Source organism: Uloborus diversus, chromosome 8 (assembly GCF_026930045.1).
Source record: "Uloborus diversus isolate 005 chromosome 8, Udiv.v.3.1, whole genome shotgun sequence".
Taxonomy (NCBI): Eukaryota; Metazoa; Arthropoda; class Arachnida; order Araneae; family Uloboridae; genus Uloborus; species Uloborus diversus.
In genome coordinates this window covers 78,670,424-78,696,463 of record NC_072738.1, presented here as the reverse complement: position 1 = coordinate 78,696,463, position 26,040 = coordinate 78,670,424, and the positions used below count along the sequence as shown (strand labels likewise).

At 34.8% G+C, this 26,040-nt stretch overlaps 1 protein-coding gene across 1 annotated transcript; it reads left to right on the top strand.

The window, feature by feature from the left end:
- Positions 1 to 9: 9 nt before the first annotated feature.
- Positions 10 to 24,234, top strand: LOC129227743 (N-terminal Xaa-Pro-Lys N-methyltransferase 1-like). The gene is made up of 3 exons (XM_054862348.1): positions 10 to 249; positions 19,421 to 19,610; positions 23,850 to 24,234. The coding sequence occupies exons 1-3, from the start codon at positions 106 to 108 to the stop codon at positions 24,167 to 24,169; spliced, it is 654 nt and encodes a 217-aa protein (XP_054718323.1). The 5' UTR covers positions 10 to 105; the 3' UTR covers positions 24,170 to 24,234.
- The last annotated feature ends 1,806 nt before the right edge of the window (positions 24,235 to 26,040 follow it).

The following is a 26,040-nucleotide window of genomic DNA, read 5'->3' as shown; positions in this document are numbered from 1 at the left end:
TATCGAATTTCCACATTTATTTACCGCCGGTCCAGTTTTGTGGATTCGTTGATCGCTTTTCTGCTCGGGTTTTGCCTGTTGAAAGCTGTCTTTCACATATTCAGCATGACTCAAAGAGAGTTTTACGATAAAGGTAAAAGTTACTGGGAAACTGTTCCTGCTACTATTGATGGAATGCTAGGTGGATACTCTGATGTACTAATCGCAGATGTACAGGCTTCTTCCAGATTTCTATCCTCTTTTTTAAATGTAAGTGAAAAGTGTTATTCTTATGATTTAAAAACAATTTAAAACTTATTTTTCTAGTGAAGTTCGTTAATTGTCTTTCGACGCTTTGTATAAAAAACTTGATCAATTGGGGTATTTTTAAAAAGGCATTCCAACTATAACAAACTCGAAAATATTGGACGATCCCTTCGCGAAGACGAAAATGCGTTTTTGATAACTATTTTCGTCAATTAGCATTTGTTTTAAATAATTTTTAGGATAACACTAAAACAGAAATAGCTACTAAACAAAAAGAGGATGAAGAACATTGGTTGACAAAGAGAAAAGAAAATAGTACTGCAAGAATTCCTTTCTAGTATTAATGTATATAAAGATAATTTTAGCTGAAAAACTGCTGGAAATTTTTTTTAGCGATGTAGAAAACAGAAAAATTCAGACAGCCGGTATAGCAATGGTCCCAAGTATTCTGTCTGATTCTCTAACTATAATTCTCAGGTAATCTTCGTCAAATTACACAGAGCTTATGATGTAGGTGGATCATCGCTGGTGAATAGAGCATGTAAAATTTGAATATGCTCCTCTTAGGGCTGGGCAGGGGAGGATGGGGCCGGCGGGCATCCGGGCATTTGCCCGGTGGGCCGCCTCTGTTTGGGCTGCATTGAATTTTACAATTCAGGATAGGGGTCCTGTTTGATTTTATTTTGCGTTAAAATCTTGTGGATAAAAATAAAAAAATCTTCCGGATTTTTTTTCTTGGAGGTTGGCAGGTATGCAATTGAATAGTATGAAAAGAAAAAATAAACATGATTTTTCTTTTCCTATTTTCTTCCCTTAAAAAAAAAAGAAAGAAACTACTTAATTATCTGGCAATACCATGATAATCCAATACATTTCTCAACGACTTACAAGAAAATCATTACAAAAAAAATAGTGGAAAATTGGTTTGTGACCTGAAATTTCCGAAAATTTTGGGCTGCCGTTACAGAAAATTGTGAACTGATAACACATTCTAAAACCAGGGCTGCGGAGTCGGAAGGAAAATTTCCGACCCCGACTCCGACTCCTGGATTTTTAAACGCCCGACTCCAACTCCGACTCCGGATTTTTTTTTAAAAAATTTAATTGTATTTTTTCAACTCCCTCTCCCTTCAGGGGAAGGGGGAAAACCTCTAAGCAAAGATTGAAATATTAATTCCTTTTTATAAAATTTTTTTGTTTTTTATTGTGAACCCAAGACGTATACTACGTTAGAATTTCAATTTAAAAATCACATTTTCCAATAGTTACGAGTTAAAAAGTGAGATGACTTAAAAGTCCCTTTAAAAAATTTGAAAAGAATTATCTGTAATTTGCCCCCCCCCCCCCTTTAATGTTTAACAAATAGATATTGATCAAATCGTGTGCTTTCAATTTTTGAAAACTGTAGTTTGAGAGAAAAAAAGCTTTTTTTCTAAATCCAAGTTCTTGAGAGGGGGTGGTTTGTCCCGGGTGACACCCATCTGGTAGATGACACCCTAAGTTAATTTCAGAGTTTATAAAAAATATAAGCATTTTAATTCTGAAAATTTTCGTGAATATATTTTAAATTATATTTTATCAATAAAATTTCAACGAAAATAGGGCACATATACGTCAGGAGCTAATTTTACGCGAAATGCGGCGGTATACAAATTTGTACGAATAGCTTTTACTATACCTATATTTCCACTTCGCTGAATTTTTAATTTAAACTTTATTGGCTGCATTAGAATTAACCTTAATATGAAGATTTTAAGATTAACTGCAATTATTGAGTGTTGTAATCAAGAAATCATTTACACTTATTTTGTTCCATACTTTTTAGTGAGAACCAAGCTTATAGAAAGTCTTAATAAAGAAAAAAACATTAGAATATTTCATCGAATCTTTTGGATTCGTGCTTTCGCACTAGAACTTCTTTGAATTTGTCGATCACCCTTAAACGTTTCAATCTTAGCTACGGGCCTCGACTTACTGATTTGTTACGTTTCTTTTACTATTTTATAACTGAGATCGAACAAAACACTATATTTCTATTTTTATTTGAAAGTGATTACTTGAAAATGTTAGGCAACAAAACCGTTTGCTGACAATTGCTATTAGTTCCGTTAAAAAGCAAGCAAAATAGGGGACGGCAACAGAAAGTTCGGTAAGCACTCAAGCTGTCTGATTGCCATAATGGCAGTTATTTTCTCATTAGTATTTTTTTATACATGTAATCTAACCAAATGATAGTCAGTTTTTAAAAAATGTAAGGAGAGTCAGTGAAAAGGAAAGAAAAAAAGAAGCCCGGAGTCGGAGTCGGCATGTTTTCTAACGACTCCGTCTCCAACTCCTTTACCCCAAAATCAGTCCGACTCTTCGACTCCGACTCCACAGCCCTGTCTAAAACTTATAAATTATTTAAATAAAAAAAACCTTTTAAAACATATACAAAAATATTTTATGTTTTTGTATGCATATTTGAAGAGTTTTCACGGGGGGGGGGGGGGGTAAGCTTTGTCATAGTTTCAGAAAATTTTCCACTGTTTTCGGAAAATTTTACTTGAGTCCACTATCATCCTTGAGTAACGGTTACAAAAAAAGAAAACACACACACACAGCCAATTTCATGTTAAGAGTAATAAGATGTTTTTCTGTGTGTCGGTCAATTCATCAGCTGATAAGATTTTTCTTTGCATAACTGCCCAGGACTAGAACCAGCCTGCCCAGGACTAACTGGGCTGTCGAACCGAGGCTGCCAATTTTAATTTAGTGAAGAAAGGAAAAAGAAAGAAAGAAAACGACTTATATACGAAGCATATTTTTTCATCAAAATTTTAAATGAAAAATGCAGCCTTTGAATATGAAGCAGTTAAACCTCTGAATATTATTTAGGAACAGGGGCGTAGCTAGGGGGGGTTGTCCCCCCCCCCAAAAAAAACGTTAGTCTCAAAAAAAAGAGAGAGAAGAGAAAGGAAAAAAATCAAAACTACTTTTTTCTAAATAACAAAGGTCAAAAATGCACTTCGCTCCCCCCCCCCCCCCCCCCCAATGCCATTGAAAATCTGTTGGCTATTGAAAGAAAAGTTATCGATTCCCATGCAAATTTGTTCTTGCACGTCAAATGGGTGCGGGCCGACGCGATTGACGTCATCGTTAATCGGCGATCGGCACGTGCCGAGTCGACATGCATAAGACACGTGCATTGAGATGGTATGAGGTGGTGTTTGGAATGAATGAGTGAGTGAGGGTGACTATCAATTTGATAGATGGAGATAGTTTTTGTTTTTAAGCGATTTTGTTTTTTTTTCCTGTAAATAGTTATGATTAAGTGTTCAAATAAACGACGAGTTTTTAAAAATTAGTTTTTCTTTCAAAAACAACTGCTACATGGGTTTAGAATGTTGGGAAAGTTCAGGAAAGGAATTATTTTTCCAACAGGAGGGTTATGGGCCGTGCCCATGTTGCACTATTTCATTTTGAGAGATATATCGGCTTCGGGGGCCGTAAGGATTGAAAAATCTTATGAGCTTTTTAAAGTCTGAAGATTTTCAAGTTTAAGTTAGAAATTTTGAACATTGCTTTACAGCTATGGCTTTGCTCCCCGAAGGTTTTGAAATGCTCAGCAAAAAGAACTGGGATAGACGGAAAATAGATGTTAAAGTCTTACTTCTCGATAAAGGATGTTGGAAATTTATTGAAGGGAAAGTAGTCGCTTTAGATAAAAAGGCAACTAATCGTGAGCGTAGCGAATTTCTCCTGTTGCAGGATCGCGCTTACACCACACTTTATTATACTATAAAGCCCGAGTTCAGACCACTTATTCAGGACACTGCAGATGGCAAGAAAGCATGGGAGATTCTGCAAGCTCAGTTTGGACCAAAAACGCGAGCAAGCATTATACAACTTTTGGATGAATTCTTTAACATCCGTTACAAAGACAATGAAGAAATGGGTCTTTTTATAGCTAGAGTTAAATTAGCTGTGAAAAAATTGTATGACGCGGGCCATAGTTTAGATTCGCTTTTTCAAGGTTTTCAAGTTATTTGGCATCTACCGCCGGAATATACCGGTATAATCCAACTAATTTACCGTTGGAGTGATGAAGATTTTGACATCAACAAGATTGCTGAGGAGCTGGTGAAAGAAGAAAGTAGACTGAAACAGGCAAAAGCTGACAATGAAAAACCTGAGGTGAGTGCTTTCAATATTACTAATAGAAGCAAGAAGACAGGAAAAGTAAACGAAAACAGAGGAAATGCTAAATATGTTAAAAATACGAAGGATAGAAAGTTAATAGGACCGTGTCATAGATGTCATCAATACTGACATTTGATCGCGCAATGTAAAAGTAACGTAAATCGTAATAACTTTTCGAACTTCAATGATAAATATTCGATGTTAGTTGAGAGTTACATTTCGACCTCTGAATCAGGAGCTGGTAAAGATTGTAATAGAAATCAGTTTCACTGGATTTTTGATTGTGCGGCAACAACGCATTTTTGTAATAACAAGAACTTAATGAAAAATTTCGAAGAAATTTCCGATGTAAATATGGCTTTGGCAGTGGGAAATGCTAATAGTAAAGTTTTGGGAAGAGGAACTGTGAGATTTGCTGTAAAAATGAACGGGAAAGTTAATTGGATAGAGTTAACAAACGTTTTATACAACCCAAACATGAGAAGAAATTTCATCTCCGGTGCACGTTTAGAAGCAGCCGGTGCACATTTTGTTGGAAGTAAAGGAAAAATTTGCGTGTTCTTTAATAATTGGCGAAAGCTATTTCATGCAAGGAGAGAAGAGGGTTTATACTATGTAGAACCGTTTGCGTATGATACTGCAGAAAATAAACAAGTAGAAAGCGGATTCAACGTAAATGCCAGTACTGTTAAACAAACGCAAATTGTAGAAAATAAACAAACAGTAGTCGGATTTTACGTAAATGCTGGAACTGTTAAACAAAATCAACTCTTTAACCTTTGGCATAGGAGATTTTGTCATATAAATTATGATTACATCCGAGATACTAGTAGAAATCAAAGCTTGAATGGTCTTCCAAAAATAGAAAACCAGACGAAAAATCTAAAGTTTGTATTCTAGCTAAGTCAACTAGGATTTCTTTTGAATCAAATCTTAAGATCTCAAATTCTGCACTACAGTTAGTTTTTATGGACGTTTGTGGTCCTCTACCAACGCCATCAAAAAATGGGAGTAGATATTTTCTTTCGATAATTGATGATTTTAGTTCTTTTGTGACTGTTTACACTTTAAAACGAAAAGATGAAGTTTTAAGCAAATTCATCCACTATCATAAGAAAATGGAAAGAATAACGGGAAAGAAACTTGTTAGCATTCGTACAGATAACGGGGGCGAATTTTGCAATGAAGAGTTTGAACGGTATTTAAGTTCTTACGGTATTCAAGCTCAAAGAACAAATGCTTATACACCAGAGGAAAACGGGATTTGTGAACGTTTCAACAAGACAGCTTTAGACGGGATAAAAGCAATGCTAAAAGACGCGAAAATGAACAATGAATGGTGGGCGGAAGCGTTATATTGTTTCACTTTCACTTGGAATCGAATTTGTCGTAAAACAACCAAAACCCCTTTTGAAATGTTTTTCGGCAGAAAACCCTCGGTAGTATTCCTAAAAGCTTTCGTTAATGTTCCAAAACAACGGAGAAATAAATTCAAAATGCATGCAATTGAGGGAATAATGATCGGATATGCGATAAATACCAGAGGATATAGAATTTGGTTAATTAACGAGCAAAAAGTAACTGAAACTTGTAATGTTAAATTTAATGAAAATAAGAATGCAGTGAAAGAAGTCCTGCACCCAATAAAAAAACCTAAAAAACGAACTCAATACTCGGAATTCCATTACGAGTTACATGAGGAAGAAAGCGCGCAAAATCGCGATGAAGGTGGAACATCTGGTGAAGATTCAACTGAGAAAGTTTCCGAAGAAGAAAACGGATCTGAATTTGCGAAAAGCGCGTCAGAATTGAATTGGGTTAGAAATGCAGTGCCGAGACCAGACGGAACGCGAAATGACATTTATTATTTCTTAGAGGGAACGAAACAAAGATTTAGATCATGTAATGATATAGAAAAATATTGCATAAGTAAAAATTTAAAATTCGAAAAACAGCTGTTTGATTTTAGCGGAAAGAACGTTTTTTCGGGAAAGATTAAATTTGCAAATGATACGGAACACGAAACTTAAAAAAATGAAGCAAACATTGTTGAGGTGAAAATTCCGACAAGTTTCAAGGACGCTATAGAATCCGAAAATGCTCAAGATTAGAATGAATCCATGAACGATGAGTTAAATACAATGAAAGAAAGAAAAGTTTTTGAGTTAGTTGAGAGACCGCCAAACAAAGCTATACTAGGAAATAGCAGCGTAAAAAGGGATGTAAATAATCGAATTTCAAGATTCAAATCGAGATTGGTGATTTTAGGTTGTCAACAAAGGAGAGAAGATTTTGACGCTATTTTTTGCCCAGTAGTCAATTTTTCAATTATTAGACTATTTTTTTGTATTTTGGTTTGTTTTTATAGTTGGAAAAATTGTCAAGTAGAGAGACATCAAAAACGCTTATTTATATGCCGAATTAAAGGAAAGTATTTATATGCACCAACCCGTAGGTTTTTGTAAAGATAAAAATAAAGTTTGTCTTCTGAAAAAGTCAATCTACGGACTACATCAAAGCGGAAGAAACTGGTATATAGAAATCGAAAAACATTAAAAAGTATTAATTTCATTAAAGTAGAATGGTGTAATTGCGTTTTTAAAGGACGAAATACCATCCTATTACTCTACGTAGATGATATCGTAATATTCGGAAAAGAAAATTAGTATATAGATGACAGGGTGGCGACAGATCAGGGAAAAGTCAGGGAAATATCAGGGAATTTTGAAAAAATAACAAAAAATCAGGGAAAATTGATTTTTTGAAGAAAAAAATTTTTTTTTGCTTTACAAAATTAAGTACTCTTAATTCCCTACACATTTTCCGCCAATTATCTGTTCAAAAAATAAATAAATAAAATAAAATTAATGAGGTGCGATTATACACTGCCGCATATTTGTGCATCTTTTTTCCTCAACGTCAAAGTATTGAGTCTTACTATTGAGAGATACGTGGTGTTGTTTCGTGCAATATACCTTACAGGAATGCTTATTTTGTGTTAGTTTAAATTCAGTAGTTGTGTTTTGAAGTAAAAACATTAGAAAATGCCAGTTTCTTCAAACTTGAAGGTTAATTAAAAGTTAACTCCAACGTGGTGTGTATCTGTAATGTGCCATTGTCATATGATGTATTGTTTTAGACTGAGTGTGAATATTTATACTATATAAAAAGGTAAGTTCTTTATTTTAGAATTCAAAAAAAACCTCTCACTTCCAAAATTCTTTGTTTTTACAAATCCTTGAGGGGTTCTTGTAGTTTTTAACTTTATTTTTACTGTATATAAATTAATTTTACAGAAATAGTACGGTTATTTTGTTCTAAAAGTTAATTCTTATCGATGCCACGAATTATTTAGACATTCTATTAACGTGCCTCCTTTAGGTACTGAATTTTATGTTAACAATTGAAAGTTCTTTCGGTTGTACTCTTAAAAATGCTGAATTTTATTAATAAATCTGCACAATAATGGTGCATATTTCACACTTAAAACTGTGTCATTATTGTACACTGAACGGAAGGAGCCACCCTTGGGTGTACATACACATGAATATGCATAATATACATAAATATACATAATTGTGACCATACTCCGACTGTAATGTATATTAACAGTCGGAGGGATAACGGACCGAGCGGAGCGAGGTCCTGGCGAGCCAGAGGTCTCATAGTACTTTCGTAATGAGACCGAGGCAGGGTCGGCGAGCCGAGGTCTCATTACGAAAGTACTATGAGACCGAGGGCTCGTATCCCGGAGAAATGATGAAAAAACAATTAATGCATTAATTTCGACTTGTAATTAATACAATAATTTATTTCATTGTATTTTAATATGTTTACAAAAAACCCCGGCCCTGTACATTTTTGAAGCATATATTCGTGATGTTTTTTGTTGTGCTTTTATGTTGTTTTTATATATATTGTGTTCTGAAGTGCTTTGATCATGTTTTTTTATCTGATTTTTTCCTGTTGGCGCTAAAAAAGCATCGCTAAGAACGATGTATGACATATGTCGTCATACATCGTTTTCTTGGCGACGCTTTCTTGGCGCCAACAGGAAAAAGTCGCCAAGGGTGGGGTATATCACATCAGTTCCAAAGGAACTGTTATTTCAAAATTAGATTGCCCAAGTTCGAAATATGAAATCGAAGAAATGGAAAGAATTCCCTATCGAAGTTTGCTCGGGAGTTTAGCATTTTTAGCAAACCGTACTCGCCCCGACATAACCTACGCGGTAAATGTTTTATCGCAAGTGCAGGACAATCCTGGAATCAAACACTGGGAAATACTACTTAAGCTTCTGGGTTACGTTAGGTCTACCAAAAAATATAAGCTGAACTTGTCCAAAGTGCGAAACATTGAAATGAAAAGTTTTTCAGATGCCGACTACGCTGCAAGTTGGGATGACAGAGTTTCATTGGGAGGAATGATAATTTTTATCGACAAGTTCCTATCGTGTGGAAAACAACGAAGCAAAAATGTGTGAGTTTGTCCTTGATGGAATCCGAATATATCGCATTAGCTGACGCGGCGAAAGAGTCTGTGTGGCTGAAAAATGTACTAGCGGATAAAAATTTGAACTTCAGTTTTGGAGATTACTTTATTTTGCGACAACAAATCGGCAATTGATTTCACGAAATCAAGTGTAGAAAATGCGCGAACGAAGCACATAGACGTTAGATACCATTTTATTCACAATTTAGTAAATGATGAAATTTTCAGTTTGAAATTTGTTTCTGGGAAAGAAAATGTTGCAGATTTGTTTACAAAGCCACCTACTAGATTGGAGTTAAAGAAATTTTGTGTTAAAGTGTTTGTTTGAATGTGTTTTCTTTTGGAAAGAATAACTTTTCCGGACTTCAAGTTTTGACCAGCGAGATGCTGTGTGAATTTGAGCTGCATGCATGGACTTTGAACTTTTTGACTTTATTCCAAAGTGAACTTTTTGAACTTTAGTTATGCTGAACTTTTTGCTTATTAGCTTTTCTTCAAATTTCAAATTTTGTTTTGATTGAGTACTTGTGATATTTATGTATTGTGTTTTTGAAATGTTAGTTACATTTGCAATAGATGTTGTGAAAGTGATAGAATGTTTGAAGAGTGATTTGCACGGGAAGGGGGCCGATGTTGGCAATTGAAAGAAAAGTTATTGATTCCCATGCAAATTTGTTCTTGCACGTCAGATGGGTGCGGGCCGACGCGATTGACGTCATCGCCAATTGGCGATTGGCACGTGCCGAGTCGACGTGCATTGAGATGGTATGAGGTGGTGTTTGGAATGAATGAGTGAGTAAGGGTGACTATCAAGTTGATAGATGGAGATAGTTTTTGTTTTTAAGCGTTTATGTTTTTTTTTTTTCCTGTAAATAGTTATGATTAAGTGTTCAAATAAACGACGAGTTTTTAAAAATTAGTTTTTCTTTCAAAAACAACTGCTACATGGGTTTAGAACGTTGGGAAAGTTCAGGAAAGGAATTATTTTTCCAACAAAATCTGCTCCATGTGTGACCCTCAAGCATTAAGACGCCTCCCTCTGCTGCGACAATTTTTTGATAATTGAGTGAAATTAGACACTTTGCTTTAGAAATGAGATTGATTTGTTAAATCCACGTACATGCAGCCTTTCTTTGTCATAGATTTTGCAAATTGTTAAATATGTTTAATTTTATGAGCCGCGCAGTGGGAATATTGCATACAGTCAAATCTGTATATTTCGAATTTCACATTGAAGAAAAAATCGAGATAAAGAGGTTTTGAGATACAGGGGCTTTAAGAAACTTTTTATAGAAATTTGAAATATGATGGTGAAAATTTGAAATCGATACTAAAGACAATGTGGGCTCTTGATTAAAATTCCTCTTTATTAGTTTTGTTAGGTATTTATTCTATTATTACATTATTAAGTGCTTTATTGCGGGTTTAAGGAATCATTTTGACAGTAAAAGTAACTTTAAGCATATCTTTTTCAAGAAAAAGTCTTTTATTTCTTTTTGGTCCCTGATTTTTTTTTTTTTTTTGGATTCATTATTTATCCTCTTGAGGTAGGTTAGCAATTGCTGCAAATCCAACTTGGCCAGTATTCTACGGTTTTCCTTTTTTCATCACTTGAAAAAAACTTATACTTTCTTTTCACTCCTATCATTTCGGTTTTCTAAGGAATCGCAATTTTAAGAAAGAGAACAACCAAAGAGCAGTACTAATCCAGGTAACAGAGCAAAATGGCTTTTAACTTAAATGACCTTCAACCATGAACTTGAAATGTTCATCTTACATGTCAAACCTGTGAATATCACCCCTTTACTGTTCTTCCAAGAAAGTGCGCGAAACGACTGTCCTTTGGTTAATATTTCTGGAAAGCCTATTCGTGGAATTTCTCCCTTTTTTCCACTGCCTCCTCAGCTCTTGATGACAATTCCTCTGTTTCTGAGTTGAAGAAAATGTTTTTGTTTGCTTCTTTAAAGATCATTGGACTTCGAAACGGAAAGTGATAGCATAACCGGAATTCGAGACGATAGAGGTTTTTGTTGGTCTGGTCTGGTGTGTGTCATAGATCATAGTCAAAATGACCTTTGCTAACCAGAGTATCCATTGCAATCACATTGATTTTTCAGCCAGTATTTATTACGTATTCCTTTGGAAACGTACAGTCTGTTTAAAATAGTACATTCTAAGTGAAAGTTGTTGCATAATGAAACGAGCAAAACCCATAACAAGCTTTTTTAAACCCAAACAAAAAAATTAAAATGAAGAAAAGGATTACTCTAAAAAGAAAGTTAACGTCGTCTGAAGAAAATGAAGTACGGTCTGCAAAGCAGCATTAGTCCCATCGGGCCCTTCTGAAGGTAATTTTATTTTAATTCAAAAGAAAAACTGCATAGCATTAGATGAATAAAATGTTTAAAAATGAAATGAATCTAGATTATTTCTGTTAGCTTGGTTCACATTAAAAAGTAGAAAATAAAAAAGACTTCTGTTTATAATACTCGAAAATTGCTGTTGCTCTCTCAAATAGATATTTATGTAAATTCTAAAGCAGCTAATAAAATTAAAAATAAAGACTTGAAAGGAAAACAGATGGTAGGCATTTGAGCGAATAATTTTCTAATGCCTATATTTCTTCCCTAATTTTTTTTATTCGAATTTTACTAACTGCTTTAGAATTAGCATAAATATAAATACATAAAAAGCAACATATAAATATAACGATATGAAAAGCAATTTCATTTTTTGCTGGTTATAATTCAAGAAGTCTTTTTTATTTTATTTTATTTCATACTTTAAGTGCAGACCAAGTTGGGTAAAAATAGTCTTTATAGTCTGATCACCAATGAGATTGAAAGTCAGACATCCAGTTTACAGGCGGAAATGGAAGTATCTATTAGCTTTCAGGGATGCCAGCTTTTGTAGATGTGTGTTAGCCTCTAACTTAAGCAGTCATACTGAAATGAACGGCACACGCTCATCAGATATGCGATTTCCCCTTGATTTGGATAGACTGGTTTTGACAAGACGTTGCTAGAAAATTTCACTTTAAATTAAATGGAGGGAAAAGAAAAAAAAGTTTAATTTTCCAGAACATTAAAAAAAAAAAAAAAAGAAATCTTTGCTTTTGTTTTGTTTGACACAAGTATCGGAATTGGGGCACCCCATTCCAAAGTATGTAAGATTCACCTCCCTCTTATTTTTTTTAATACTAAAAAAATGTACACACACACACACACACACACACATATATATATATATATATACATATATATAAATAAGTAACCCCCCCCCCCCCCCCCCCCCCGAAAGTCGGGTCAAGCTACGCCTCTGTTTAGGAACATCCACGGTTGTTCAGCATAATTTACCTAACTGAAGGCCAGTGAAATGTATGCTTCTGACATTTTTTTTAACGAAAGGAAGTATTAGTACTAGGGATGCACCGGATATCCGGCTGATTTTTTAACTATCTGGAACTATGAGGTATCCGATCCGGCAAGCCCCTCCGGATCCGGATATCCGACAGTTTTTTGCAGGATATCCGGGTAGTTATCCGGTAAAAATGTGAGAGATATCCGGGGTTGATGTGGGGTTATCCGGTACGTAATGAGGGTTTAATTTTGAATTTACTTTTGCAGAAATTCCAGTTAAAGCTTTCACTGTTTCATAAACTTTTCGATGATGCTTCCTCTTTTAATTGCTGCTTCAAAAACGACCATTCTTCTTCAAACCTAGCTTCTGGCATTCCCCGCGTCGTCGTCCCTCTCCTTCGCGAATCTGCTGACGGTATGTTGCTAATAATTTCTCCCTCCCTCTCTCACTCTCTCTGCTTTAACACGCTGAAGTGAAAAGTCGACCTTGAAATGGTTCATATCAAAGCGCTTGAAGTTGGAGGAGCGGCCGTGTTGAAAATTAAAATACAGTCAAGTTCCGACTTGCAGGAGGAATGCATTCCATTCCATGTGAATCGTTATTTTCTGGAATTAAAGGGAAATTTTAAGTTGATTATTTAAGCATAATTTTTCTAATTTGTTTTAAAAAAGTGAACGCGTTGAGAATGACTCTTAATACTGTATTTAAGATGTTAATTTGCATCTTTTAAGAGAGTGAATCTTTGTTTTCTGGAATTAAAGTAAAATTTTCAGTTGATTATTTTAGCATAAGTTTATTAATTTGTTAACTGGGGTGCCCACCTAGGAGGGGGATGTTTTAGGGGTATTTTTTTCTCTTTTGGGGGGCTTTCTATTTGGGGGGTATTAATGGTTTTTAGGGGTTGGGCCCTTGTTCTTAGGGGGGCACCCCTGTATTTAAGATGCTAATTTGCATCTTTAGAGAGAGTGAATCTTTGTTTTCTGGAATTAAAGTAAAATTTTGAGTTGATTATTTTAGCATAAGTTTATTAATTTGTTAACTGGGTTGCCCACCTAGGGGGAGGGGGGTTTAGGGGTATTTATTTTCTCTTTTTTGGGGGGTATTTATGGTTTTTAGGGGGGCACCCCTGTATTTAAGATGCTAATTTGTATCTTTAGAGAAAATGTACCTTTATTTCTGGAATTAAAGTAAAATTTTAAGTTGATTATTTAAGTATATTTATTTATTTTTTGAGTCAAACTGGCCCTGTTTTAATATTTTCTTTTTTAACTTGTATGTTAGAAAAATTTTACATGTGTATTATCTGTAATAAAAATGATTTCAAAGCAAAAATTTATTTTTTGTTATTTCTAAATTGAAAACAAGAAAATGTATTACTTTATTTATGATGAAGTTTAAAAATATTTCTACACGTCATGCAAATCTAATAACAAACACGACTCATTATACGACCTTTAAGATTTCAACTATGAATAATTAAAAGTTTGAACGATGTGTACATTACGTACAGAATTAATTTTTGACAAAAGTTTATCTCTTTCGAAAAAATCTGTCGAAATAAAACAATATTTTAATGTTTCATTTTATATATAGCACAATTCCTAAATTAAAATATAGAGGCTCTAAAAAAGTACATTTGAATGTACCTAACATGTTTTTAAAGAAATGATGTGTGGAACAAGTTTAATTTATTGTTTTGAAACGGCGTTGTAGAAAAATATGCGAACATGCAATGCAATCGAAATGCCGGATATCCGAATTCGGCAGGTAAACAGGCATCGGATACCCGGTATCCGGCAAAATCACTATCCGGTGCATCCCTATTCAGTACGTAATACCATGACAAGCTTTAGGTGAATACAAGAAATGAATAGATAAATAATCGGACTATTTCATAGGAGCCACCGAAGCATGTTTTCAATAGAAAAGAAATGAAATGCAGTAATGGGGATATAAATATTCTAATGAATAGCCACACCAGTAGTTCTAAGTGTTTGAATGTACAAAACGCAAAAGAGTAAGGCATGATATTTAAAATAAATTTAAGGTGTGAAAGGAAGGGAGGGTGGTCCTCGAACCTTATCCCTTCATTTCTCACCACCAAGGATGATACCTAAAAACGCGTTTCAAAATTTTCGTTTTGAAAGTGCCGGGGAAGAGTTTCCAAATCGGAACCCCGTCCCTTTTCCTATCTTTTACCCTCATCAAAGATGACCTAAAATTTGTATTTAGAACTTCAAATTCAAAAAAAAAAAAAAATCCAGGAGAGTGAATCCTTGGGGGAGCAGGATCACCCAAATCCTGCAGAAACGTCTCTACCCTATCCTTAAAGATCATATAAAATTTTGTTTTTATGACTTCCATTTAGAAAATTTTCAGAGGGTCTCGAGCCTCTTCTCCTCCTTATATTACAAAAGATAGTATGAAATTTCGTTTTTAGGGCTTCAATTCAGAAAAGATTTCGGGAAAGAGTCCATTAATACCATGATCAGTGAATATGATCTGCATCTACATTTCAAAATTCAAGTTTCGAAAAATTATCAAGGGAACCCGAACGGATTTACCCACTAACATTACTAAAAAAAAAAGTCTAAAAACTGTGTTTTGAAGATTAACTTCGAAACGTTTTTGTTGGAATGTCCCCAAAATGCTAGCCAGCATCATTAAAAAGGTCTTGCTTCGTTTTTGGGCTTCAGTTTCAAAAGTTTTCATGAGAAGATCTTCCTCACGTCATTGAAAGTAGACTAAAATACCATTTTTTAAATCTCAATTATGAAAAATTGTCAGTTCCCTTCACGTTATCAAAGAAGACCTACAATCCCATTTTTTAGATTTCAACTTCGAAAAATTTCTGGGAGTCGGCTCCCCAGAACCTCTTCAATCAGTAACATTAACTAAGATGATTTAGAATGCATTTTTAAAACAACAAATTCCCGGGGGTGTTTGTGCACCTCGTTAACATTGCTTAAACCTGCGTTTTCAGGGTTAAAATTTTTAAGAATTTCCAACGACAGCTAGCCTGTCTTTAGCAGAATCAGTGATTTTAAATGGGGTTTTTAAATTTCAATTTAAAAAAATAGTCGGAAAAGCCCTTCCTCCCACGTAATTTATGCAAAATCCACCTAAAAGGCATAAAGACTATAAAAATCAGAAAAAATTCGGCCATCGGGCCCGGAATCTCCCCTTAATATCACCAAAAACCGTATAAAGCTGCGATTTTAGAGCTACAATTTCCGGGAGAGAACCGGAACCTCTTTTCTCCCTAGCCCCCAACATTACCAAAGATCGCTTTAAGTGTAATTTTGAGACTACAAACATGGAACCATTTCCGGAGAGAAACACCAGGAAGGAATATTATACTTATGATTAAGTTCAAATTGTCAATACTAAGGTAATTGCTTGCTCATAAACCAGAGAAGCTGAACATATTCTCTATCTCTGTATTTCAGATAGTACAACTGAAATAATTAAACGACCGCCCATTTTATACACGGGAAGTGTTAAAAACGTAGAAGGTACTTTTTACCTCAATTTATCGAAACAAATTTGTTTTCTTCAAAGAATTCAATTTCAAAAACATTCCCCTCCCATAAAGAGCGTCAAATATCGTCTAAATTTGCACTTTGAGAACTTCAATTGCGAAATTTTGCTCGAAAGAATTCCTGAACGACTTTCTCTTTCTAGTGTTTCCAAAGATGGCATACACATAGCATTAAATGCGAAAATTTTCGTGATGGATTCTTCAAACCCCCCCCCTTCTGCAAACATCATCCAAAATCGCATAAAATCAGGGTTCGTACGCTCCTTCAAAAGTCCTCCAATACTCCTTCATTTAGGAAAATTTTTTGAAGGGCCCTTCAAACTCCTTCATTTTGGTTTTAACTCCTTCAAAACTCCTTCTTTTTTAGATCAAGACTACATAATCGTCCTCTATGACAGTAATTTAAAATACTTCGATCGACAACTTAACTTCGTCACAGGGGCGAAGGTATAAGAGCAATTTTTATGTAGTAATTTGATATTTTTTTTTTCATTAAGATGTGATTTACAAATTGGTTATAGAAGTCGTAAAAGTTGAATGTGAAAATATTATTAGATGACTAAGGCATTTCATAAGTGAATTAAATCATGCTTAAATGGTGCTTGGCTATTTTGTCAAGTATTGTGATTATTGCTTTTATCTCTGCCACACTCTCAGTAGCAAAAGTCAGTTTGTTCAATACTTAAGTATTAAAAAATACATTAGTAGATGTACTATTTTAAGTGATTTTGTTAAAAAAGCAATTGTTTAGTAAATTGCAGTTTTGACATTGTAAAAAGAGTCATCCACAAGGGATGTCAAGCCTTGAGGGGAGACGGGCTCATGAAATTGTGACAAGGGAAAGAGAGGGTGTCAAAAAGTGACATCACAGTTATTATAACAATATGTTTATGAAAAATAAGACATGTGACAAGGGAAGGAGAAAGCTAAAATGTGACAAAGGGGGAAGGGATTCAAATCTGTTGAAAAAAAAGTGACAAAATTTATAAGGATAGCTCAAAATTACTCCTTCAAAATCTCATTTTACTCCTCCAAAACTCCTTCATTTCATTTCTGAAATTGAGTACGAACCTTGAAAATTAGTTTAACAATGCATTCTTGAGCTATAATTTCAAAAATTTTCAGGGAGAGTGCCCCCGGACCTCCCCCCTGTCTGTACAAAGATTACACTTTCTTACTCTGCAGCTCTTCGTATTACTAATTATTTTTCTCAATATTTGCAAACGCTAACTCTGCTAATTTTAGTCCTAAAATTCTAGTGATGGCTCCCAACTAAAACTAGAAGCTGGATTCGCTCTCTCTTTTACATAAAAAAAAAAAAATAGAAAAGGAGGGGAACCTTTCTTCTAGGAACTCCAAAGGACCAATTGAGGATATGAGGCTCCGCCCCTTGTGCCTCTACGACGTTGTTATTCTCCATGTCAATTCTTAAGGGGCGGCTGGCTGTAAATGCCAGGGCCGGTCCGTGCTGGGTGAAGCATCACCAAAAACCGTTGTGTGTGCATCCCACATCGTTAAACCGGTTTAGAATTTTTCTTTAAACCGATTCATCGGTACTGCGCTTATTTACAGAGGTCCAATCCAATCTGGCTTAGCAATAGGGTGCAAAAAGTTACTTTTATTTCTCCCAAAACATGTAAGAAATGCACAAAAGTTTTTAGTTATTGACAAAAGATGAATTAGTGATTTTGTCATATAGTCACTTGCAAAAGCAAAATATCAACAAAAAATGCGGACATGTATTTTTGTCTTACAAGTTGTGGGGTTCCTGTCACAGGGGCAGGTAACTTGTAGTGTCACCCCCCCCCCCCAAAAAAAAAGAAACTTTAGATGTCTTATGTAAATAGAAAATTTAGACAATTTTCATAAATATTCCTATTTTTTCTGACATAACAAAAGTTTGGCAAAAGACAAATATAAACTGCAAATCCATTTTGTGCAAAATTTGCCCTAGATGCAGGGGCGGATCTAGAGGGGGGGCCATGCCCCCTCCCAAAGCCTTGTGGATGTACGAATTTTTTTAAGAAGGAAAAAAGCAAAAGAAAAAAAAGAAAGAAAATAACAAAATTTAACACATATGTTTTACTTTCTTTCAAAGACATTCAGGTTTTAATTAGGGAAGAAATTATATCCCTCTCCTTAAAATAGAACTACTATTTTGAAAACATCATTTCTTGATGCCAACTTAAGACACTTGGACGATCTATAAATACTGCTGTCCTCAGAATATACACCTATTGCTTGGGAGACCAAAGATAGCCTAAATTTGCATTTTTATGGATTAAATTTCCAAACTTTTCTGACAGAGAGACCCATTTTCCCATTCTCCTCCACAAATGCCACAAAATACGAGCAAAGATTGCACTTAAGGACCTCTATTTGGAAAAATTTTTAATGGAGATTAGCTTATCCACTCTTATCGCTTCATTTTGCCTACAAGCGACCTAAATGGTCTTTTGGGGGGCTTCAATTACAAACGATTTTCGATAAGACCTCCTCTTCCTCTTGCCAGTATTGTGATAATAGAGCTATAAAATGAGGTTTTTGGGGGAGAAGATGATGAAGTTCCAACTCTTCTCTAATACATCCAAAAGTAGCTTAAAATTGAATTTTTATATCCTCAAATGACAAAATGTTTCCAGGAAGTGAAATTAGAAAGATTTTGAGCACTCTCCCTTTAATGTCAGCAAACATTGCCTAAAAGCGCATTTTTAAGCTCAAGAGCAGAAGAGCTGGCAGAGCACTCCCTGTCTCCTGATTTCTCAACATATAACGGCAGAATATTTTGATTTTTAAACTTTGTTTTCAAAACGTATTTTGGGGTCAGCACCCAATCTCTAACCTTTTTCTTACGTCATCAAAAATAGCCTAAAATGCATTTTTAGGAGCCTAATTTAAGAAAAAATTACTTTGGAAATTTCAATTTTAAAGCATTTTCTAGGGAGATTTCCCAATGTCTCCAAAGGTAGTCTAAAATTGAGTTTTTAAAACTTCATTTTAATAAAAGTTCTGCGGAGTTTGTTCAAAAATTTTAGATGGCCCCTCCCAAAATGATTGGCTTGATCTGCCACTGCTAAGATTCCATATGTGACCTCTTTCTTTCCCTTCTCCCTAGAGTTGAAGGGGTTACATCTTTTCGTCTCATTACTGGTCACGACTACTTACAAGCCCATCTTTTTAAAATCGGACTGGCCAGTTCCCCACGGTGCCCACTATGTGAAGGGACTATCAAATGACAGGGGAGCATCTTTTTGATTGCCCTGTTCTTCTCGACGTGCTGAAGGATGTCGTCTTCAGGGAGCTTCCTCGCTCTGCTACTGCATTTTTGTTGTATTGGACTGCAAGGCGCCTTATATCCAAGAAGACGGTGGGCGTAAATTAAAAAAAAAAAAAATGTGACTCTCACTTCCCTGGAATATTGGGTACTCCATTTCTGTTAAATTTGTCGATTAAATATAATTTTAAATACATTGGTGGAAATTTTTGGTACAAAATATCAGTGTTTAATTCTTCATATTTTGTCTTCAATTAAAAATTTTATAAGAGCATATTTTCTGTGTTTTTTTTTGGCTTTAATTTTCGATTTTTTTCCTTTCTCAGTGTAAAAAAAATCCTGTTGGTTCAGCTAGAGCATTAGATTGCGGAAGTGGTATTGGGCGTGTGACAAAGCATCTTCTTTCAAAATATTTTACCACCATAGACATGGTAGAACAGAACAAAGAATTTTTAGAAGCCTCACATGCTTATTTGGAAGCTGAAGATAGTAAAGTATTGAAAAGGTTTAATTCAGGTAAAATTTCAGTGTATTATAAATTAAGTCTAACAATTATTTCCTTTATTTGATTAAAATTAGTTGTTCAGTTTTGAATCCAGACAGTATCTATCAACATATAAAATTAATTTTAATAGCAATTCGTGTTTTTTTGGTATTTCAAAACCAGGAAATTATGTAAGCTCTATACTGATACAAGAAAGTTGCGAGTTTTGAATATTTTACTGCTATTCTTTGTTTCTTTGTATAAAGTACAGGAAGTATTGTATTCATGAAAATTTGCCATTGAAATTCTAACCTAAATTCTATTATCATACGAATCAGTTTTAACGAGTTTCTCGTCGTGTTTATATGCACTCATAAGGATGTAGGGGCAGTCAGAGCTCATTGGACTGAACTCAATGATTTTAATACCGTTAATAATTTTTATTTTAATTTATGACCATCAAATAGCAGTTATAATCTTACAAATCTTATAATGAAATCACATGGTAGAGGAAGTTGGTGCACCTTGGGACACCAAAAATTTCAGCTTGAATTTTGTAAACAGAAATTAGTTCTCTTAGGACATCATCCATGGGAGCAGGATCTACTCTTCAGTGCACTTTGGAATTTCTCACATGAACAGTTAAAGACTGATCTAATTTTCTTTGTTTTGAAAGGTTCGGAGTTGCATTAATAGGTGGTTTCATTATTAAAATATTTCAGTAGGAGATTCAATCAGATCATGTGGGAATTAAAATATGTCCTTTCATAATAATTTAAATGTTAAAAAATGTACTGTGCTGCTAAGTCTAACTTTAAAAAAGTTGATATATAATAACAATCTAAGTGGGGCAGGTTGGAACGCACAGTGGTGGGGCAGGTTAGGACACTGTCCCAAGCTGCTCCACTAATATGCAGTACAGAAAAAACCTATTTTGCTGTACTTAATAAATCTGATGAGTTTAAATGAACTAAAATTGAGAAAATGGCTACTGTTATGCACAGGGGCGGATCCAGACAGAATTCTCGGAGGGAGCCATTTGGAAAAATACGACGCTCTGGAAAATTTTTGAGTTTTACAAATATGAATATTCGCAACTCCAGCGCTCGAATACGCTACCTTGCGGTGATTAACAATACTGCCGAAAAAGGTAAAACATTCCATTCCACGTGTCTTCTTTGGGGTATATTACAGGCTTCAAACAGTTTGTGGTGTAATGTAATTTCAGAAGAAAAGAAAAGAATGCTTCCCACAAAAACGATGAAAAATTAATGTTATTCACAACGCATCAAAGCAAGTTATAAGTTACGGCATTTGTTTGTTTTACCTTTTTCATCCGCCATTAGACAGCGGTGGCAGCGCCCCCTACAGTTTATCGGAACTGCGAATAGTCCGCCTTAAACCAGAGCAATTTTTAGGGAATTTTCACTCGGCGACGCAAGTTAAACATAAAGCTGTAACCTTGCCAATAATTTTCCTCTTTTCTTAACGAACGTGTGCATATATCGTCGTCTCAAAGTTTCCTTTAATCAGTACTGTGTTCTGAGGCGACTGTACTGGACTTCTACTTGAAGTGGAAGCCGATATAAACCAACCATAAGTATAATATTTAGTCTGAAATAAAAGGGGCCCGGGGGAGATTTTAAAATTCGTAGTCTTAAAAACGCATTTTAGGCGATCTTAGGTAATGTTAGGGTAGAAGAGGTTCGGTGGCGCTCCCCTGTCTATTTTTCGAGATAGTGGCTCTAAAAATGCAGTTTTAGACGATCTTTGATGATGTTAAGAGGGAGGAGGAATTTGAGGGCCCATATAAGGAAATTTTTTTGATTTGCAATCTTAAAAATACATTTTAACTGCCGATAAGTGTCGTAATATTAAGGGCTCGGGTGCGACCCCCTCCCCCCTGCCTATTTTTCTAAATTGAAACCTTTAAAACGCAAACATTATCGCCAATAATGTTAAGAAGGAAGTGATTTGAGGTTTCTCTGACGGATTTTTATTTGCCATTGTAGAGCAAAAACGCAGTTTAATACGATCTTTTCGTGATGATACGTGGAGTAAAAATTCGAGGGCCCACACCAACAAATTTTTCTAGTATGCAGTTTTAAAGATGTATTCTGATTATCTATGGTAATGGTAGGGGGAGAAGATGTTTGAAGTGCTCCCCCCGAAATTGTAGCTCTAAAAAGTTTTTCGACGATTTTTGGTGATGTTAAGGAGAGAAGAGATTAAAAGGCCCATCGAAGGAAATTTTACAATTTATAAGCTTAAAAATGCATTCTAGACTATCTTTGGTAAGGTAAGGGGTTTAAGAGACTTTGAGATCCACTCCCAAATTTTTTTCAAAATTGAACTCTTTAAATTGCAAATGTAGCCAATCCATGATTTATGAGTAACTTTTAGAGAACCAGCAATTTTTCGAAATTGAAACCCCAGAAACGTAATTCTTGAAGACTTTCAATAATGTTAGGGAGGGAGGAGTTCTGCCCCGGAAACATTTTGAAACTCAAGCGATTAAAACAAAATTTAGACCGATCTTGAACGATGTTGGCGAAAATGAGAGGCGGGGGACCCCTCCCCTGGAAACGTTTACAAGTTATTTTTTAAAACGTGGTTTGTAAACGATCTTTGGTAATATTAACAAGAGGAAGAGTAGTGGTTTGGAGGGTCCCACATTAAAAAGGGAATGAAGAATAATTACATAGCACTGCATAAAGCCAGGTTAAAACTTTAATCTAACTTTGACTTAATGCGCAGTCATTAAGTGTATAACTTTTTATCGCACACTTACTAACACATATCCCTTTTCTTTCCCCCATGGGGGAATTAAACACATCTAACAAGACGAGCCCATTATGCTAAATAAACTCAAATATTTGGCATAAATTTGATATTTTCGAAATTTTTGTGGGGGGGGGGGGCATGCCCTCCCTCTGGCATTGTTTCCATTCTTGTTAGACTTCATATGAATTACAATAAAGTTTTTTTTTAATTTGAGCTAGGAAAGAGGGTTTAAAAAACTATACTTGAAACTTCCTCAGCGTTGCTTTTATATTCTTGTTAGATTTCGAGGAATAATAAGGATTTTTTTTTTCAAATATTTAGCTCTAAAAAAGGTTTTAACTATTTTTGAAACTTTTTCAGGGTGGCCATGGCCCCCCTCTCATTGTTTTCCTTATTGTTAGACTTTGTATGCATTACAGGGGAAATGTTTTGCACTTTTGCTCTAAAAAAGGGGATTTTAACTATTCTTCAAATTTTTTCGGGAGGGGGCCATGGGCCATGGCCCCCTCCCTGGATCCGCCCATGGTTATGCAGAATTTTTTTTTTTCTCTCGGTAAAGTTTTAAAATATTAAAATAACAGAAATGGTGTGATCTAGAAAAGAAAATAGGAAATTCCCTGCTGTTGGTGCGTCTGCTCTTGAAACAGCAGCAGAAAATGTTCTAAGTTATAAGATTTCAATTATTTAAGATGACAATTATTAGGATTATTGCTAGTGTCCCAAGGTGCCCCACCTAGTGGGGCAGGTTGGGACGTTGTAATGACTTTTAAATTTTTTTATGAAAATTTGGTTTGACAAAATAATGGAGTAAAATAAATTTTCATTGAAGCAAAATTGTCCAAATTGCATGTTCAGCTAAGTTTGGTGAAAATTAGTTTGAAACATTGACTGAAACATTAGTTTGACTTTAAAAAAAAAATATATTAACTTAAAAAAATGGTTTGGTTGAAGAATGTATTGTGATGCATTTAACTCCTCTCCTGAAGTTAGTTCTAGTTCATTATTATTTGTACTTTATTTGTTTTTTGTCGTAAATAAAAGAAACATGACAGCACTGTAGCAAAGAGCCTGGAATACCTTGGTTTAGAATCCCCCCCCCCCCTCAAAAAAAAAACCTTTTGGAAGGATTACAGTCCGGTTGTAGTATTATAGTCCGACCGCGAACAAATGACCCTTGTCAGTCATTTGAGAAAGCAGGTCCATTCCTTAAAATAGGAAAGGACGCATACCTTATTTTGGAGTTCAGCAACATTTTGGCAATATGAAAAAAAAAAAAAAAAAAACCATGCATTCCTTGAGTCTTTACTTTAGTTGAGTATATTGAATAGAAAAACTAGTATTTATTTTTATGATTTCATTTCTAGTTTATAGCTTTATTTTCAGCTTTGCTCATTAAAGAACATGTATTATATTCTTTTCCAATTGTACAGTGTACAAATTTATTATGAACATGTATTTTGCTAACAGATGCAGTCTTTTTGTTTCAGGATTGCAGGATTTTGCTCCTGAAGAAAAGGTATATGATGTAATTTGGTGCCAGTGGGTTACTGGTCACCTGACGGATGATGATTTCATTGCATTTCTTAAAAGGTGCAAGAAAGGGCTCAAAGAAAATGGTATTATCGTCGTCAAGGATAATTTATCATCAGATGAAATCGACACAGACCATGTTGATGGGTCTGTCACCAGACCAAGAGATCTTCTTCTAACTCTCTTCAAAAAGGCAGATTTGCAACTGCTGGCAGAAAGAAAACAGTATAAATTCCCCAGAGGCTTGTATGAAGTAAAAATGTTTGCTTTAAGTTGACACATGTGAATTCTTTAGATATATGTATTAAACATTTGTTATGTATACTATTATAATTTAAACCATTAAATTCTTTGTTGTAACTTTGTCTAATTATTTCATGTTTATAATCCAGTCATTGTTTTCTTTTTAAACATTATTTGAATCGATCGCAAAAGGTACAAAATTGTTGATGGACATGCTTTAAAATCATCTGTTTTATAACATAACCCACAGGTTCCCAAACTGGGTGCCATAGGAAGAGGAAAGTGTTCATGGTACAAATGTAGACGTACTAATGAAGTAGTAGCGCCTTTTAAACAATGCAGCTAATGTATTTATTATTATTTTTTTTTTAAATTTAATTGCTTTCAAAATGTATTTATTAATCTTTTTATTTTTATCCAAAAAAGGAAAAAAAAAGGGATTAAGATCTTTCTCCTGGATAAAAATAAAGTGCCTCTGATTTTATTTTGCCCCTTTGCCAAAAATTGAAAACAAAAGTTAATAAATACTTTAGAAAATTAATATATAACAAAATGTCTACTTAAAAAAAAAGTCTACTGTGTTAAAACATGAACAATTTCCTTTTTTTCCCCATTACCAAAAATGGAATAAATAAATAAAAACATTCAGACCACAGCACTGGTGCAAACCACGGCTGCAGAGTAGGAATTGGACTAATTTTGGGATAAAGGAGTCAGAGCCTGGAACTGAAAATTCCAAGAGAAGTCTGCATTTCTGCGGAGTTCGAGTCGACCTGCCCAGGGAAACACATTTGAACTTTTTTGATTCAGTCTGTTTATCTCAGACTTGCATCAATGTCTATGGTTCCCAAGCACCCTTGAATTCACTAAATCAAGAAAACCTTTTCTATATATGTTTTTCATTAGCAGCCTTTTCCAACTAAGTTTGAGGCAAATCTGCTTTTAAGTTCGGGGCGTATATTCATCTTAAGTTTTCGCATAAACGCTAACAGATGACTTTTCATCCAGAAGCTCACACTTCTTTGCATTGAAAAATTCGTCGAAACAAGGTGTTCCTTGTAACACCGAAACACGTGTCTGCCAGTGTTTCCAGATTGGAGGAAATTTCCCCATTTTGGTGAAATATAGTGCTCTCTGGGGAAATGGGTTTTGAGGGGAATTCTTTGGGGAAAAATCTTTTTCTTGGGGAAAACCTGGGGGGAAAAAACCTCAGGGGAAAAAAAAAATTCGTATTTAAATTCGCGTTTTGACATCTGGTAGTTATATTGTTGGAATCAAACAGCGTTGGTTTAGCTTTGCTCAACTTTATGGAATTCGCATTTCGTGGAATATTATGCTACGGAATTCACATTAATATTCTGCGTGAGTAACTAGTTGATACGTGAAACAGGTAAAAAAAAGTGTGATGAAGAATGTTCTTGGATAAATATAAACAACAATCATGGTTTAAATATACATACAGAAGCAGAGTAGTAAATGCAAGTAGAAAAAAAATATTTGGATATTTCTTATTTTTCGATCTGGCCCTTTTATTTATGACTAGTGGCACCTGCACGGCTTTGCCCATTGTAGAAAATAAAAAAGGCTTTTGATTCCCTTGTATATTTACAAACAGTGCATGATGAATTTCCAATTGGCTTGCCCAGGTTATAGTTCCACGTTATGATAACTTGGTAATTTAGTCATCCATTTTATGATAATTTTTCGGGAAAATCTTCTTAAAATTGGAATAAAAAATGAACAAAATTGAATTTTTGAAAAATCGCTTAAAGGTGCACACCCCCATGTTACAAAATAATTCTTTGCCAAATTTCATGAAAATTGGCCGAACGGCCTAGGCACGTCACAGAAATCCTGACAGACAGAGAGATTCGCAACTCCAACAAACTACAGGGTGCGCTGCAG